General features: G+C 44.9%; 1 protein-coding gene and 1 pseudogene across 1 annotated transcript in view; one reads left to right on the top strand and one right to left on the bottom strand.

Annotated features, from left to right (window-relative positions):
• Positions 1–1,678: 1,678 nt before the first annotated feature.
• On the top strand, positions 1,679–2,050 carry LOC103594320 (annotated as a pseudogene).
• Positions 2,051–2,347: 297 nt separating this feature from the next.
• The window catches only part of ADAMTS9 (ADAM metallopeptidase with thrombospondin type 1 motif, 9), a 155,259-nt gene continuing 140,125 nt past the window's right edge, over positions 2,348–17,481 (bottom strand). The window contains exons 32-38 of the mRNA XM_008577537.1: positions 13,883–14,077; positions 10,906–11,038; positions 10,594–10,688; positions 10,384–10,478; positions 10,159–10,292; positions 8,180–8,271; positions 2,348–2,546 (exon numbers count right to left, since the gene is read on the bottom strand). Of these exons, the coding sequence (XP_008575759.1) occupies positions 2,415–2,546; positions 8,180–8,271; positions 10,159–10,292; positions 10,384–10,478; positions 10,594–10,688; positions 10,906–11,038; positions 13,883–14,077 (876 nt within the window). The 3' untranslated portion in view covers positions 2,348–2,414. The remainder of the gene's footprint in view (positions 2,547–8,179; positions 8,272–10,158; positions 10,293–10,383; positions 10,479–10,593; positions 10,689–10,905; positions 11,039–13,882; positions 14,078–17,481) is intronic.

Here is a 17,481-nt window from a genome sequence, read left to right as displayed (position 1 = left end):
ACATTTAACCGAACAGCCTTTATTTTACCTAGCAACTCTATTCTGAAATAATGTCCCACTTTCTCACCTCTCTTCTTAGTTTTCCTCCCCTCCCCCAAGGCAGGACTTATGACTGACAGGACTGGGGAAATAGGCCATGCTGGGTAAACTTGTGTTTGTCCATGAGTCAGGTTTCTGCGCCACATTCTCAGAATTTGAGAGGGAAGGCTAAAGGGCAGGTGTTTCTGCTCTGGCTGCCCATTAGAATCATCTGGGGAATTCATGACTGACAGGACTGGGGAAATAGGCCATGCTGGGTAAACTTGTGTTTGTCCATGAGTCAGGTTTCTGCGCCACATTCTCAGAATTTGAGGGAAGGCTAAAGGGCAGGTGTTTCTGCTCTGGCTGCCCATTAGAATCATCTGGGGAATTTTAAATTCTGCCCCTGCCAGGGGCCCCACCCTCAGAGATTATAAGTCAGGTAATCTGGGTGAGAGATTAACAGGGGCACAGGCATTTTAAACTTCCCAGGTGATTCTAATGTACAGCCAGGGTGAGAAACAGTATTCAGATGCTCCTGGGCTTACAATTACATCCAGGTAATTGTAATACATCCTGATAAACTGTCTTAAGTTGATAAATGTCCTGATAAACTATCTTAAATTGAAAATATTGTTGTCAAAAACGCACTTAATACAACTAACCTACTGATCATAGCTTAGTCTAGCCTACCCTAAACGTGTTCAGAACACTTAACATTAGCTACAGTTGGGCAAAGCCACCTAACACAAAGCCTATTTTATAATAAAGTGCTGAATATCTCATGTAATTATTGAATAGTGTACCGAAAATGAAAAACAGTGTTACTCTGTGGGTACACATGGTTCATGGTACGGTTTCTACTGAGGTTTCTATTGAATGCTATTGCTTCTGCACCATCATGAGGTGGAAACGTTGTAAGTCATAACCATAGTAATTCAGGGATCATCTGCACAGACCAATGCTACTCAAGCTGTACGCTGCTTATGAATCAATTGGGGTCCTCGTTCAGCTGCAGGTCCTGGCTCCGTGGGTCTGGGGCCCCAGAACCTGCAATTCCAACAAGCCCCCAGGTGATGCTGATGTGCTGCGTGGGCCACACTTGAGCAGCAGGATTTTAGAGCATGGAAAACTGATTATTGTAGAACCTGTGCGTGTAACTCTAATTCTCCAGAAACATCGCCTGATAAGTTATCCCTTTCAGCCCCATTTGTATTTCAATTTTTCTAAAGAAAAGAAAATCATTTCTCCTAGGTTCACGAAAGTGAATTGCTTGTTGGCTTATTGCAAATGTCTGAGCACACACTGGCTAGAGGCTTCTTCCTGCTTTCGCTTTCCTGGCGAGGCTGTCCTAATTGCTCAGAGGGGTCACAGGTCCTCATCTCGAGGAGGAATTCACAAGGAGCGAAGCAAGGCTCTTTCCCTTCATTCACATATAAACCTTCACCTTCAGTTTATTTCCTAAATGTTCTTCCTCACACTTTGCAAAATGGTTTGAGGAAGTGAGAAAGCATGTTCCTTCCTTTAGCACCATCACCATAGAAAGGAAAGAAGGGAAAGAAGGGAAAGAAAGGAAGGAAGGAAGGAAGGGAGAGAGGGAGGAAGGAAGGAAGGGAACCTGAGTTGTGGTAAGCCCGGCTTGGAAGCTAATATTTTAAAAATGACCACACCAAACAAGACACCTTCTGGTGCTGACCCTAAACAGTTGGAAAGCACCGGAAAAGTATGGGAATTGGTTCACAAGCTGTTTGGTTATTCTCATCTTGCAAACCAGGATTTGGCATGGAACAATTACGAGATGACAACCTAGAAACTTATTGGCAATCAGATGGCTCCCAGCCTCATTTAGTGAACATCCAATTCAGAAGAAAAACGACAGTGAAGACATTATGTATTTATGCCGACTACAAATCTGATGGAAGCTATACTCCAAGCAAGATCTCAGTCACAGCAGGAAATAGTTTCCGCAACCTTCAAGAAATTTGACAACTTGAATTGGTGGAACCAAGTGGATGGATTCACGTTCCCTTAACTGATAATCGTAAGAAGCCAACTTGCATGGTGATGATATAGCTTGCTGTCTAGCCAATCACCAAAATGGAAGAGATACCCACATGAGACAAATTAAAATACACACACCAGTGGAAGAGAGCTCCATTGGTAAGTTTCCTAGATGTTCAACTATTGAGTTCATGCTGTATAGTTCAATAAGGTGACTTTGAAATGAAACAAAAGTCATTAAACGTATCTTTGTCTTATTCTGTAATTAAATATTATACGGGGTATCTTTATAGAGAAAAACAAACTTTTGCAATTTTGTATATACATTGAAAAGTATTTTATTGTAACATTGATAAATAAATAAGTGTTGGGTCCTATTAAAAAAAAAAAAAAACTCATCCCCCAACCAATCTGTAACTTACTGGTGACTTCTTAATGTCAGAGACAGCGTAATTCCCTTGTGATATCCATCTGGCAGATTCAGTTACAGACAGGCCCGTTCCATAAAGGTTGATGCTAAAACGACCCTGGAATAAATGGCCAACAAAAAAATTTTAGTTCACGTGACGTCCCAAACAAAGGCAGAGGCAACAAAATAAAAAGCACTTCAGGAAGGAGAAGGATATTAATTAATTATGATAGCTACTAATTATTAAGTGTATTTTGTTTTGTCAGGACTAGGCATTTTCCCTGCATTATGTTAATCATCTTTGCAATAGCTCTAACAAGGGAGCTATCCTTACAGATGGGGAAACTGAGGCCCAGCAGAGGTGATTAACTGCTCCAGGACGCAGTAAGAGTCCAATCACATCTTCTTGACTTCAAAGTCCTCCCTCTCAACCACCTCCATTCGGCTTCCCTAACACAGCAATCCTGATGTTGCTCACAATTATCAGATTCCTTCAGGAACAAAATGCCACAGTGTAATTTTTCTAACAAGATCTCGCTGCCAAAGCTTCCTGGGCTTCCAGCTCCCTGGGGCGCTCAGCACAGCGCGTTCTAAGCACAGCAGGGCGGGACTTCAAAGAAGAGGTGCTTTCTCCAGGACGGCCAGCAGAGGGCACGCTCGGCCTGCTCAAGACTGCCTGCGACCCAGGGCAGCGCATTCCAGGACCAGGGAAAAATCTCCCAAGTGGCTCCAAGAGAGCCTTTCAGAACGTTGGCCTCGGGTGCTTCGGTATTTATTTCCAAGGAGACTGGTGCAGCAGAGAGACTCTCATTGCTTTCTCCACCTGTCTCTTACTCTTTCAAAAATGATTCTGCAAAGGCTTCTGGAATAGTTTCTTCTTGAGGCTTCCTTCTCCACAATGAGCAGTTTCAGAGCTAAAAGTTCTACACGCTCTCCTGGTTGCTTTCTCTCTAAACCTGACGATACAGTACTTTTCAATACTCTCCTTTTTAAGCGAGGAGAGGGAGAATGGTGAAGTGCAGCTCACCACCAGTCAGACCTGAGTGTGAATAAAACTGTCACCTGTGATTAGATCCTGGACAGATTTTTTTTTTTTAAGCCTCTCAGAACCTCAGTTTGTTCATCTGTAAAATGGAAGGTAATGAAAGCACCTCCCTCAGAGTACTGCAGTGAGGGCTACGTGAAATTAGCCATGTAGCATATGGCTGATATTTAGCAGATACGTAAAAATGTTGGTATCAGTCCTGCATTTTCTAATTGTTTTGTGTTTCTCTCTCCAATGTAACAGTCAGCTGATGGAGGGCCAGGGCTTGGTATTGCTTTATTTGTCTCAGCTGTAGTATATAGCACATGACTAGCCACTTGGTAGATTCTCAATAAATATGACATCGTAGCTCCTCAATTAAGACTGTCAGGATGAGGTATAAGAAGTCTCCTCTCCATGCGAGTTCCATGAATATTTGCTAGCAAGAGTTTATAAACCTTTTTGGAGCCTTAGGTTCCACATCCATAAAATGAGGACAAACCTATTTGTCTACTCTTGTCTACTATTGTCCTACTCACATGACTGGAGGATTTAGTCTGGTCTAAGTTAGTGGCTCTCCACAGGGAACAATTTTGCCCCCAAGGGAAATTAGACAAGGTCTGGAGACATTTTTGGCTGTCACAGCTGAGGACAGGGGAATGCTGCTGCTACTAGTATCTGATGGGTAGAGGCCAGGGCTGCTGTGGGATATCCTACAATTCACAAGACAGCCCCCCATAGCAGAGAATTGTCCAGCCCAAAATGTCAATAGTGCTGAGGCTGAGAAAGCCTGGTGAAGAGGGTGGATTTATCACTTATCCTAGAATCCCAACTCCCCCACTTACTTTCAGTATGAACTTGGACAAGTGGCTTAATCTTCCTGAGCCCATCTGTAAAATGGGTAAGAACTAACTAGTGAATAGGAGGGGATTAGATAGAATACATAATGCACCTAACTCGTTATACCTGGCAGAGAGTAGGTGATTTTAAAAAGTATTTTTGGAAATTATTTCTATGACAATACTATAGAGACATTAGTGGTTCTTATGCTGAGTGGCTTCAACAGCCAGGTGTTTGTGATTGTGGCTTACTGAGGCTCCAGGTCCCCTGTGCCCAGCCTCTTCAGACACTGGATTCTGTGTGTTGCATCATCCCCCTGGCCACTTTCTTACATTACTATCACTCCTAACTGGAGGAGCGGATCCACACCATCTGTAAGGCCCGGACCACACTGTTGCCCAGGATCCCTCCCATTACTCTCTCCCATCCTGCTTCCCACTCAGACTGCCTGTCCACCTGTACTGCAGGAGGAGGTGGATTTGACCTGCTTTGGCATCAAAGTTCTTAGGAGGTCTGGGCTACTGACCTGGCTCCTACCTTGACAATGCCCCCAGCTCATCCGGATATCCAGCGTCTGAGCATGCTCACTGCATACGTCTACTAGGTCTGTCTCTGAGGGGGTGGTAAACCTGAACGCAGCAGGAGATCACCCTCCTCATTCTCCTGCCTTTTCTGGTTCAGGGATCTGCATTTTCAGCAAACATCCCTGCTGATTACTAGCACTCTAAAAGCTGAGTGCAACCAGAGGAGAAAAGACTTAATGATCTTTCTAGCTCTGTTGTGGGACATCTTTGCCCCTAAAGGCCTTATCTTTTTTTTTTTTTTTTCCTCTTTGTCTTTTTTCATGTCCGGCAACGGATCGCAACCCTCAGTGTCGCGCCCATACCGGACCAGGACCAGCAACGGGATCGCAACCCTCGGTGTTGCACCCGCACCCCGCCCAGCCAGTGAGCGGGAACCGGTCTGTATGTGGGATCCGAACCCTCGGCGGCCTAAAGGCCTTATCTTTAAGATCTAAAGGGCACAAGAGCTGTAGCTACTACCTCCTGTTGCTGATTTTAAAAAGGAAAACTAACTGAGTTATGCATACAGTAGATGGTCCTTAAAGGTTTGCAAGAGATGTGCTTAGACCAAAGAGGGATCCCATTCTCTGGACAAGAGTAAATGCTGCAGCAATCTTGCCTGAAAACAGAATCAGACAGACACATCTACCATCATGGATAAGGATTCAGACACACTGGCCTCCAGCAAGTACCAGTGGTTTGGGGCAAGTTTCCCAACCTCTCTACATCTCACTTTCCTTGTCTTTAAAAGGGTGACATTCTCATAGGATGCTGTGGGAATTAAATGCTGCACTGAGGTAGAAATGCTGAGCACAGTATATGCTCAATAAACTCTAGCTATTTATACCAGCATCAATAATAACACTACATCTACTGTGACCAGGATAAAAAAAACATTCTGGCTATATTTTGAGGTGAGGGCTTTCAGGGAACCCACCCTGTTAATAAATATGAGAGTACTTCAAAAAGTTCATGGAAAGATTCTTATCACCTTTTATTTCTACTTTCCCACAAAGTTTTTGAAGTACTCTTGTAAATCTCCAAAACAATAGCAATGGATGAGGAGGAAGAAACAGATTCTCAAACATAGCATTCCTCTGCTTTGATTTCTGTGCAGGACAAACCATCAAATCCAAAGCAGTCTATACACCCCAGCTTTCTACAAACATTTTCCTGGACATCTGATGTGAAAACTCACATCTTTCATCAATACAGTCAATTATCAATAAATATCTAAGGAATTGAATTCTAAAAGTACCCAACATGGTTTGAAGAATGAGCTGGGAAAAAATACAAATTAGCCTCTCACGGGCTTTAAGTTTTCCCATTTAGCAAATGCTTCATTGTCGGAGTTTAGCAAATCAATCAGTTCATTTGTCTCTGAATTATTAAAATAAATGAATGCAAATTACTTCTCATTTACTTAAGTTTCCCAAAGGATGTGCATATAGAAACAAGAAAATCCCGAGACATTTGAAAATGACCGGACAGGGCTAACCTATTAGCCCTTGAAGTGCGACCAATACCAATGGGGTGTTTGAAGCCATCAGCTGCTCTAAAGAAACCACACTTCAAAAGTTTTCAATTCCTGGGTAATGGAGGAAAGGCCCTTTTTACTATTATCTCCTTTGTTTATTTTCTTTTTTCCCCTGAGAGCTTCCTCTTCACTTCTCTAAAATGTTTAGCAATGCTCTTCTAAAGTTTGGGGCTGAGAAAACACTTTGTTAAAAGAGAATTCAGATGTGTTTGTCTTTGGACGGTCTCTGTGGTTGGGAGTAAATCCATCCTAGGCTACAGTGTCGGCATTCTGAATGCATCACCCAGTCCCAATTCCCTGACTTTTGAAGGCTCACAGGCAAAATGGGAAATTCCTGATGCAGAGTTTAACAACAGCTTTGTGAAGACCTCATGCAAACTAAAGAAAAAACTGCAGCCAAGTTCTCCTCTCCAGAATCACCAAATTCATTGTTTGTCCCGCCTTCCAAGTACAGAAGCTTCTTGCAAAGACTAATGCCTGCTTTGCAAAATGAGCCTAGGCTGATTATTACAGCATGTCTCAATAGGCAAGTAAAAACTTGAGACACCTCTCAAGAAGAAAGAAAGTGTGGAACTGCAGAATGGGCAGAAGGATTGTCACGGACAGGCTCTGCTGAAAAGAAATCCAGTGGAAAATGAGGAATTGGCACTTCAGGTCTAAATTCTGCAAATTTAAAGAATCTGAAGTAGGCGTAATACATTAAGTCAATGACATAGGCCGAGCCCCAAGGCTTGGTGCTTGAGGACTTCTAGAATATATAATTATATCATAGTTACTTGTTTTCCCGTCATTCTCCCCAGTAGGCTACAAATTCCTCAAGGGATGGACGTTTATGAATCTCCAGTAACAAGGATGGTGCCTGGCACAAAGTCATTACTCAAGAAATGTCAGCTGATTTGTTGTAAAGGCTACTCTAGAGGCATTAGGGAGTCAAAGAAAACCCATAGCAGTCTTGCAGATTTGGGAATCTCCAGGTCCAATATTCATTTCTTAAAAAAAATGTATCATACTGATTTTGAAAAATTTAGAAAACCTAGGAAAGTTTAAGTAAATAAAAGTAAATTAAACTTACCAATATACCCCACTGCCATTTTGTAAAAGTCCATCCAGACTCTCTATTTATGCATTTTTTTAAGAACACAGATGGAATCATACTACATGTGCTGTTTTGCATCTTGTTCTTTCTACCTCATTCCACACGTGTTTTTCTGTATCATGCAATATTCAGAATTTTTAATGGCCAACAGTGGTGTGTTGGAGCCCACCTGTACTGGCTTTTGAGAGCCAATTGTGTGCATTTCTTCCCAACTCTCCATTTAGTGACATGATGTTGACAGCTTGAAGTCAATTGTGGGAGAATATTTACACCATGAAAATCTGCAAATGCTCCAAAGAGGGGCTTCTTTTTGTCTTTGGAGAGTGAGAGTCAGTCATTAAACATTTATCAGCACTCCACTGACTGTACAATATTTGTTTTTTTAACCATCATAATTTGTTTAGCCCAGCCCTGGACAGCTCATGTGTTTGTAAGTTTTTACCATTACAATTGATGCATTTTGCTGAATGTAGAAGCATGTGGTTGTGATCATTTCTTTAGGAACCACTCAGAAGTGGAAGAATTACTGGATTAGACACTGAGCATTTGTGAGGCTCTTGATACTTGAGGCCAAATTGCTCTCCAGAACAACTGTTCTAATTACCTTCCCAGGGACAGATGCAACCAAGGTTGCCCCTGGGGTGAGGTGGGAGGTGGATCCCTGGTAAGGGGGGTGGCTTTGAGGACATACCTGTGGGCACTTGGCGGCACTGTAGCAGTCCCCAGCTGTGGCAAAAGGGACGGGATGTCCTTCACTTGTCCTTGCAAACTGTAAGTCAGTGGCTGTGGGGTGGAGAAAGGGTTAAAGGGAGAGCAAGGTAAGAGTGGGAGAAAGAGGCAGGGAAGAGACAAGATATTAACAAGGAAACAGAAGGGAAGAAGAATAATGAGAGGGAATAGGAGAGAAAGGAACAATGCGAGGTATCAGCGAGCCCCAAATGGACCAGATGTGCACTGGGTTTTTCCCTCATCGTGTTTGTGGTTCCGAGAGCTTCACTCCCCAGGGTTTATCAGCACCGACTGTCTGTCTCCTCACAGTATAGAGGCCGAAACAGGGATTTAAAATGACTGTGGAATCGATTCCTGCATAAATAAATGTGTGAATCTCCTCCCTTAAATGCAGTGTAACTGGATGATTGCAAATATCCTGTTATACTGCATCACAGACTTAAGCACAGGGAAAAGAAGCCAGAAAGGCATTTCCAGCTACTTAGGAGATATCCTCTGAGGTTTCCTCTGTCCTCCCATGGCCTAGGCACTATTACTGCCAAAATGTGGAGCAATTAGAACCCACATCTTGAAATTATTAATGGCAGTTTCTCAAGTTTGGGGCTAGCTTGTATTTTTTTTTTCTTTAATTAAAGCCAATGAAAATAATGCCAAACCCAGAGCTCATGTTTTTAACCCCTGTTGTAGCTCCTGAGACCAGCTCTGCAAATGGATAAGGAGCCAAGTTGCGAATCCTGCAAAAGCTGTCTGCTGGTGGGGCTGGAGGCCAGTCAGGTTTTAGCTGTCTGCCTTGTCTTTTGGGGATGGCTGAAGGCCTTAATCTTTCTGCAGTTAAGCATACTTTGGTGGGAGGGAAATCCGAGGGCCCCATTCTGCAAGGAAAGGGGCCCTTACCTGCTTTAGCATGTGGAACTAGTTAAGCATACTTTGGTGGGAGGGAAATCCGAGGGCCCCGGGAAATCCGAGGGCCCCATTCTGCAAGGAAAGGGGCCCTTACCTGCTTTAGCATGTGGAACTTTCGGGTCTTAGTTGGGGTTTTTCTAAGTGGAAAAACTACAGACCCTCTGCCTTTATCCCTAATCAGTCCAGCTGAAGGCAATTAAAAATCTCTTGGTATAAATCAAGTTTAATCTACCTCAAAAGGAAAGCAATGCAACATTATGGGTACAATGTTAATGAGGAAAAGTTAATTATTCATTATTTCTGTTTTTCCTCTATTCAAGGGAACGTGTTTAGGTATTTTAGCTGTCTTTATCCACTCCTATGATTAATGTCCCTAACAGAAATGCAGTGTTGGCCAGAGAAGGACATCAGCCCATGTGCAGGCTAATTTAGAAAAGGTGATTGTGTGCTCCACTTTTTTCCTGTAAATCAACAACCAGATAAAATTAGTTTTACGTCCATGCAAGCACGTACACTGTGCCGGTGAGAGCCGGGTGGGGGTGAATGTTGCCACATGCATCTCTTAGCTTTGGAGTTTTTCTGCTGTTTCTTCTGTCTGAAAATCTTCTGCCACCAACCATGCTTTTCCCACACCGACACCCTGTGCCTGGCTAACCCCTACTTGACATTAAGGTCTCCGTTTCCTTGTCATATTTTCTGGGATGCTGCCTTGACTCTCCATACTGCAATAGTGCTGCTTTAGTGTGCATCCATCTACACTCGTTCATTCGTTCGTTCGTTCATTCATTCATCACAAATCTGATGGAACACCTGCCCTGTGCCAGGCACTCTCCAGGCACTGGGATACAGCAGAAAACAAAAAGGATAAAACTCTGCCCTCCTGGCCCTCAGACCAGGATCGTGTCACTGCACCCTAAGTTCCTTGTCTCTTTCCTCCCTCTATCCTCAGCACCCCACCCCCAGCCAACGTTCCGGGCACGTCTGCCAACTGAATGGAAAGAATGAGCACATTCCCACACGACACCTCATGGAACTTACTGATTATCTGCATGCTGGTCAGGTCTATTCTGATTTTCTGGAAGCTGGAAAACCCAGCTGCTGTGTAATCCTTCCGACACTGGCAGTCATCGCGTCGGCTCCCGTTGTAGGGACATTCTGTTGGGTTGTGCAACCTAATTCACAGAGAGAATGTTCTGGTAAGGATGGGAAAGTGTTTCCAGGAATCTCCAGGTGTCTGGGCTCTTCTGAGCCTGGCTCCCCTACCTGTGCCCATAAACCTCGGAGAAATTCTCAGAGTCACCATGAACCAGCGTCACATATTCTTTGGGGCGGTCAGACTGCATCCCTGCGCAGAATATCTGAAAGACAGACCGGAAATAACCCATGAAGAGTGGCTCAGGAGTGAGATGATGAGAGTCATGATCACTCACCCTAAAAGCACTCTAAAAATAATGACCGACAGCTATCATTCACCTTTAGGAGCTTTCCTCTGATGACCAGGAAATATTCACCATCTTCATGGGCACCTTTGAGTCTTTTCACCTCCTTGCAGTTCTGCGGTAACTCACCTAGAAAACACAAATCACAAAAATTTGGGCTTTGACGTGAAGCCCCAAGATGTGTAATATCTACCTATGAATTGCCTTGTTCACACTAAAACTTTTTAGCCAAGGGGACGATTTCTTAAAAGAAAATCCTGTATTTCTAAAAAGGGTAGGCAAACACATGAACAAAGAAACCCTGTTCTTCATGCTAAAGGAAGATGGCTTCAGTGGGACAACTTACAGCTATAGATATTATGGCAGGTTTTTCGTTCTTCTGGCTTCAAATCAGTGGGACATAAGTGGCTGGGTTGGTCCTCATTGGTTAAACACTGCACAGACCTGTGCATCACTCCAACGCCACAAGACACGGAGCACTGTAAGGCAAACCAGAGTCAGTGGTGCAGACTTTGAATCTGGGAGGCATGGGCTTCTGGTGGTGTGGAGCTCAGAGCCCTGAGGTCACAAACCAGGTGTCATGTCAGACCCCATATTGCTGAAAACAACTGAATTTGCTGAGTGCTTACTATGGACCAGTCCCTGTGCTAAGCTTTATATATATATATACACACACACACACACTTATACATATATACACATCTAAACATAGATCTGTATGTATAAAACACACACACACACACACACACACACACACACACACACACACTTATACATATATACACATCTAAACATAGATCTGTATGTATAAAACATTTATACACATATATATAAATTATATGTAATTATAATTTTTCCATTGAAGACTCACAATAAGCCTATGAGATAGTACCACCATTATCCTATTTTTACAGGTGGGAGATTGAGGCTCACAGGTTAAGGAATTAGCACAAGAGCACGGTGGGGCAGGATTCGAACCCTAACCACTTTCAACTTGTCATACACTTGTCTGGTCACTTTTCAAGACTGAGAGACTCGTAGTCCAGAGCCAGGGAGCCAAGACAATTTTCCAGGGCAGCCCTGATTTAAAATGTTCTGCCTTGTTGTAATGCAATGAAGCATTCCTCATATAGGAGGACTAGAACACATGGACGTCTTAACAACAGAAGCAACAGCAACTCACACTTCTACAACTCTTCCATGCCAGATTTTAGGGCCGTTAAAAAAAAAAATTGTGGTAAAATATACATAAGATGTGTCATTATAACCTAAGTGCTTTTTATATATAAACTCTTTTCATCTTCACAGTCACCCATTTTGCAGATGAGGAAACTGAGACACAAGAGTTAGGCAACTTGCCTAAGGTCATTCTCCTGGGGGTGGCAGGACAAGGCTGTCCGGCTTCAGAGGCCAGGCTCTGAGCACCAAGCAACATTGCCCAACAGGAAAAGGTCCCTTCTTTTCCTATCAGCCCATTTCAAGTTGCTAACTGCTGTTTCTCACCAGGGTCCCATCTGGAAGTAAGAGTCACTCAGGAGAGCAGGTCAGGCAGGACATGGTTAAGAGTGGGGTCTGCGGTCCCAGAGCTCCTAGATCTGATAACTCAGTGGTTACTTACGCTGCCCCAGTTGCCCACTCTCCAGGTGGCTGAGACAGGGCACTCCCTCAGGTAGCAGGGGTGGACGCTGGGGGGCTGCAAGCCCGGGCAGTTGACGGTGGTCTGGTAGCTGTACTCGTAGCTCTCCTTCCCGGTGTAGATCTCGCTGCACGAGACGAGCCTTTGTTTGTAGCCCTTGCCACAGGTCACTGAGCACTGAGAAAAGCAGAGTGGGGAGGAGAAGTTGGGGCAGCTCGTGGGCACAGCCCACCCTAGGCCCCTGACCTCCACACCCACCCAACGCTGACCTGGAACAATGCTGCAGAAAGCTGCCACCTCACTCGCTCAGTTATTCATTTTGAGCACAGGCCCTGAGTGCACGGCCACCAGCCACCGGCCACCCTACACAGTGCCTCCTGGACCTGGCCCTTCTGCTGTATTTTCTCAGCCCCCACTGCAGGTGGGCACGCCTCAAGCCCCTTCTCTGGGTTTCAAGGGGAGCAGAGTGGGGAGCCCCTCCAGCTGTCATTCATTCAGTTTTCTAAACCAATGACCACAGCAGAGAAACCACCAAACTGGGAGGGGAGGAGGAGCCAACCTGCAAGTGGCCACTTTGAGTGTGAAACCCAAGCTCTTAGCCAAAAGGAGACTCTGGGACAGTTTCTCTTCCNGCACTGTAAGGCAAACCAGAGTCAGTGGTGCAGACTTTGAATCTGGGAGGCATGGGCTTCTGGTGGTGTGGAGCTCAGAGCCCTGAGGTCACAAACCAGGTGTCATGTCAGACCCCATATTGCTGAAAACAACTGAATTTGCTGAGTGCTTACTATGGACCAGTCCCTGTGCTAAGCTTTATATATATATATACACACACACACACACTTATACATATATACACATCTAAACATAGATCTGTATGTATAAAACATTTATACACATATATATAAATTATATGTAATTATAATTTTTCCATTGAAGACTCACAATAAGCCTATGAGATAGTACCACCATTATCCTATTTTTACAGGTGGGAGATTGAGGCTCACAGGTTAAGGAATTAGCACAAGAGCACGGTGGGGCAGGATTCGAACCCTAACCACTTTCAACTTGTCATACACTTGTCTGGTCACTTTTCAAGACTGAGAGACTCGTAGTCCAGAGCCAGGGAGCCAAGACAATTTTCCAGGGCAGCCCTGATTTAAAATGTTCTGCCTTGTTGTAATGCAATGAAGCATTCCTCATATAGGAGGACTAGAACACATGGACGTCTTAACAACAGAAGCAACAGCAACTCACACTTCTACAACTCTTCCATGCCAGATTTTAGGGCCGTTTAAAAAAAATTGTGGTAAAATATACATAAGATGTGTCATTATAACCTAAGTGCTTTTTATATATAAACTCTTTTCATCTTCACAGTCACCCATTTTGCAGATGAGGAAACTGAGACACAAGAGTTAGGCAACTTGCCTAAGGTCATTCTCCTGGGGGTGGCAGGACAAGGCTGTCCGGCTTCAGAGGCCAGGCTCTGAGCACCAAGCAACATTGCCCAACAGGAAAAGGTCCCTTCTTTTCCTATCAGCCCATTTCAAGTTGCTAACTGCTGTTTCTCACCAGGGTCCCATCTGGAAGTAAGAGTCACTCAGGAGAGCAGGTCAGGCAGGACATGGTTAAGAGTGGGGTCTGCGGTCCCAGAGCTCCTAGATCTGATAACTCAGTGGTTACTTACGCTGCCCCAGTTGCCCACTCTCCAGGTGGCTGAGACAGGGCACTCCCTCAGGTAGCAGGGGTGGACGCTGGGGGGCTGCAAGCCCGGGCAGTTGACGGTGGTCTGGTAGCTGTACTCGTAGCTCTCCTTCCCGGTGTAGATCTCGCTGCACGAGACGAGCCTTTGTTTGTAGCCCTTGCCACAGGTCACTGAGCACTGAGAAAAGCAGAGTGGGGAGGAGAAGTTGGGGCAGCTCGTGGGCACAGCCCACCCTAGGCCCCTGACCTCCACACCCACCCAACGCTGACCTGGAACAATGCTGCAGAAAGCTGCCACCTCACTCGCTCAGTTATTCATTTTGAGCACAGGCCCTGAGTGCACGGCCACCAGCCACCGGCCACCCTACACGGCGCCTCCCGGACCTGGCCCTTCTGCTGTATTTTCTCAGCCCCCACTGCGGGTGGGCACGTCTCAAGCCCCTTCTCTGGGTTTCAAGGGGAGCAGAGTGGGGAGCCCCTCCAGCTGTCATTCATTCAGTTTTCTAAACCAATGACCACAGCAGAGAAACCACCAAACTGGGAGGGGAGGAGGAGCCAACCCGCAAGTGGGCACTTTGAGTGTGAAACCCAAGCTCTTAGCCAAAAGGAGACTCTGGGACAGTTTCTCTTCCCTACGCGGTGGTGCTGTCTGCCTTTCCAGATGCCCTGCATTTCATTTCCGTCACTTCTCTCTCCCTGGACATAGGAGCGGTCTTCAGAAAGTTGTGAAAAGATTCGTATTATCTTTTAATTCTATTTTTCCACAGACTTTTTGAAGTACCTCGCATGTCTTGATGGGCATGTTACCATTCTGCTTTCCTATCTCTCGGTCTAGGTCATCCAGTCATTTAACTCTTTTGTCATTACCATGAGGCACTTTAAAATACTCAAGCAATTTGGAAATGAAGAAATCATTGTCTTACTAGTGTCCCAACTCCCTTCTGTGACGGGACATCTAATCAGTTATTTCTAAAGTTTGATATGATGTTCAACTGCCCTAGCTAAGTATTTTATATCATTTACCATTTAAAAAATAAAACTGAGTTACAATTAATTTAGTTTTGACAATATTTATCAAATAACTGTTCATCCTTTGCAAGGGCGCTGCATAAAATTAGGGTGGGGTGTCAGTATTCTCTAGACCTAAGGTTCTTGGGGAAGGCACAGATGAACCCCCGGAAACAGTTTCCCACGTGGCATGTTATATTTTTCCGGGGCGAGGGACCACAGTTTCATCAATTCTCAAGCACACTTAAAAGCCACAGTGTCGGCTTGTCCCTAACATCTCCTGCCCTGTTGCCTTAGGCCACATGGTTTCCCTCTCCTGTAACTTTTCCAGAGAGAAGGCTCTTCCTTGAAGAAATCCCAGGGACAGGAGAGAACAAGTCCAGCCGGAGGCAGGGAGGGCATCCCTGGGCCTCCCCTTCCAGCTGGCTCTATCCCTGGAAATGCTCTGTGTACACCTCTTCCTTCTTTGGCTGCTGCTGTTCAACTGCCCATAGGCCCCGTTGACACCAGGCCAGGGGACTACAAGGCTATCCCGGGTGTTCCATGTGTAGACAGATGGCTAACACTGTCTGTCCCCACTATGGGTATCTTGGAGTATCTAACCCAGCACTTGCATGCACGCACCTCATTCCATACTAACCTCACAAGGCTATACATTTGGGAAGGCAAGTGCTGAGAACTTTAGCCCCACAAACCAGGAGCAAAAGCAGCCCACTGGCCACTCACATGGGGGGTGCAGCAGGAGATAGATGTTTGCTGATGAAACTGAGCCCCGAATATGGGCAGGCTTTATTCAGAGGCTTCCACATTTCTGAAAAGAAGCTGGAAAGAACAGAGGCTCTCAGGGAGCTGCTAAGAGCACCGTGAAATGCTGACTGCCCCTGGCTTCCTCAAAGATAAGTTTCAGACCGGAGTTTTGAAGGGTAAGAGGCTCCTCTCTGGGGAGGGCAGCTCTTACTGTAGACTCTACGTGCCTTGGTGTTATGTGCTGGGTTCCTCTTGAGCACGTTATTACTTTCCTACTTTGAATATAACAGCAAAGCAAAATAAAATCCTAAGAATGTGGGCTCCTGCCATTGGCAATACACTTCAGGCCCCACTGGAGAAATGCGTGTGTCCATCGGTGGGATGGAGCTCCTCTGCACCACCAGCCCAGGCCTCCTCAACTGCAGGAGGAGCAGAGCTCAGAGAAGAACATGAAGAACTCCCAGGGAATAGAGGTCCCAGAGAGAAGGCACATCTTGCTTTTCTAGAGGGAATTCTGGTGCTACTTCCCTTTCTGTGGTCCTTGTATCTGTGCTAAGTCCTGACCCCAACCCTATAGTCCTTGCTTGTAAATATGCAGATTTTTCAATCCATGATACACCTGAGAATTTGCAGAAAGTGGAAAGCTTTTATTTTCTAAAAAATCTTCTCCCCCTCTCATCTTTTGGGGGTTAAGTTTAAATTAAAGCTATGGGAACAACATGGCTCAAGTCTTAGGAGGAAACCAAACTCTTTTCACATAATAAAAGCACCACACAGGAGATTGGCTAAGATGAGGATATCAATCCCAGCCAGGTGAAAGGTGCAGAAACTCCAGTCACATAAGAACCAAGCCAGGAGCCAAGAAGAAGAGGCCCCCAGAAGACAGAGGAGTGAAGAAAGACCTGAGGAGGGAAAGAGATAGGGTAGTCAGGAAGGTTTTTCCCCTGCTGAGAGCCAGGGGGTGGCCTTGCGTGGCAGCCCTGGGAACCAGAAGTTAGGGACCATGCCTGATGAAGAACTGGAGGGGTGAACTGAAGAGAAGAGTTGAGCCATCTCCAGACACCCCTTCCCCAACCTCTCCTGCCCTGGAACCTGGATGGGTTAGAACCTATGCTTCAAATGCAACATCAAGAACTATTCTGAACACTCATCTGGATTCCACGCATTCCTAGTTGGCCAACAGTAAATATTTCCTAATGACCTTGACCATGTCTCCCCTTCACTGTTTAAGGGCGTACAGTACTACCAGGGAACACAGAGACCATGTAGGATTGGGGAAAGGCAAGGTTTTCCAACCTTGGCACCACTGACATTTTGGCCAGATACTTCTATACTGGGAAGTTTGTCCTGTGCATTGTAGAGTGTCCTGGCCTCTACCCACTAGGTCCTAGTAGCACCCTCTTCTCCAGTAGTGACAACAAAAAATGTCTCCAGACATTGCCAAATGGCCCCCTGAAGGACAAAATCCTTGGGTAGAATGAAGGATGTGGAGTCATAGTTAGAAAAGACTTTAGGACCAGCTTTAGTGCAGAAAGGATTCAACACCCAACATGCATATCATCTAAATGCAAATATCCACCCCATTAAAATGTAAAATTAATGCCCTGTCAAACTTTGAAAAGACCTCAGTGATAGCAAGCATGTTACCTAAAAATCTGCAACACCTTTGCTGTGAGCCCAGATGCTTCTCTTTCGAATCTCTAAATTATTTGGAGTAAATGACAATTGGTTTTGGTGCTATAGGTCTTTCAATAATTGAAAATATAATGAGGTTTAAAAATAATATAATCATGCTATTATTACTACTGGTTTATTAATAATAAAAAA

Source organism: Galeopterus variegatus, unplaced genomic scaffold, assembly GCF_000696425.1.
Source record: "Galeopterus variegatus unplaced genomic scaffold, G_variegatus-3.0.2 Scaffold1529, whole genome shotgun sequence".
In the NCBI taxonomy this organism is placed as follows: Eukaryota; Metazoa; Chordata; class Mammalia; order Dermoptera; family Cynocephalidae; genus Galeopterus; species Galeopterus variegatus.
Note: the sequence above shows the minus strand (reverse complement) of the source record. Positions and strands in the feature narration are given on the sequence as shown.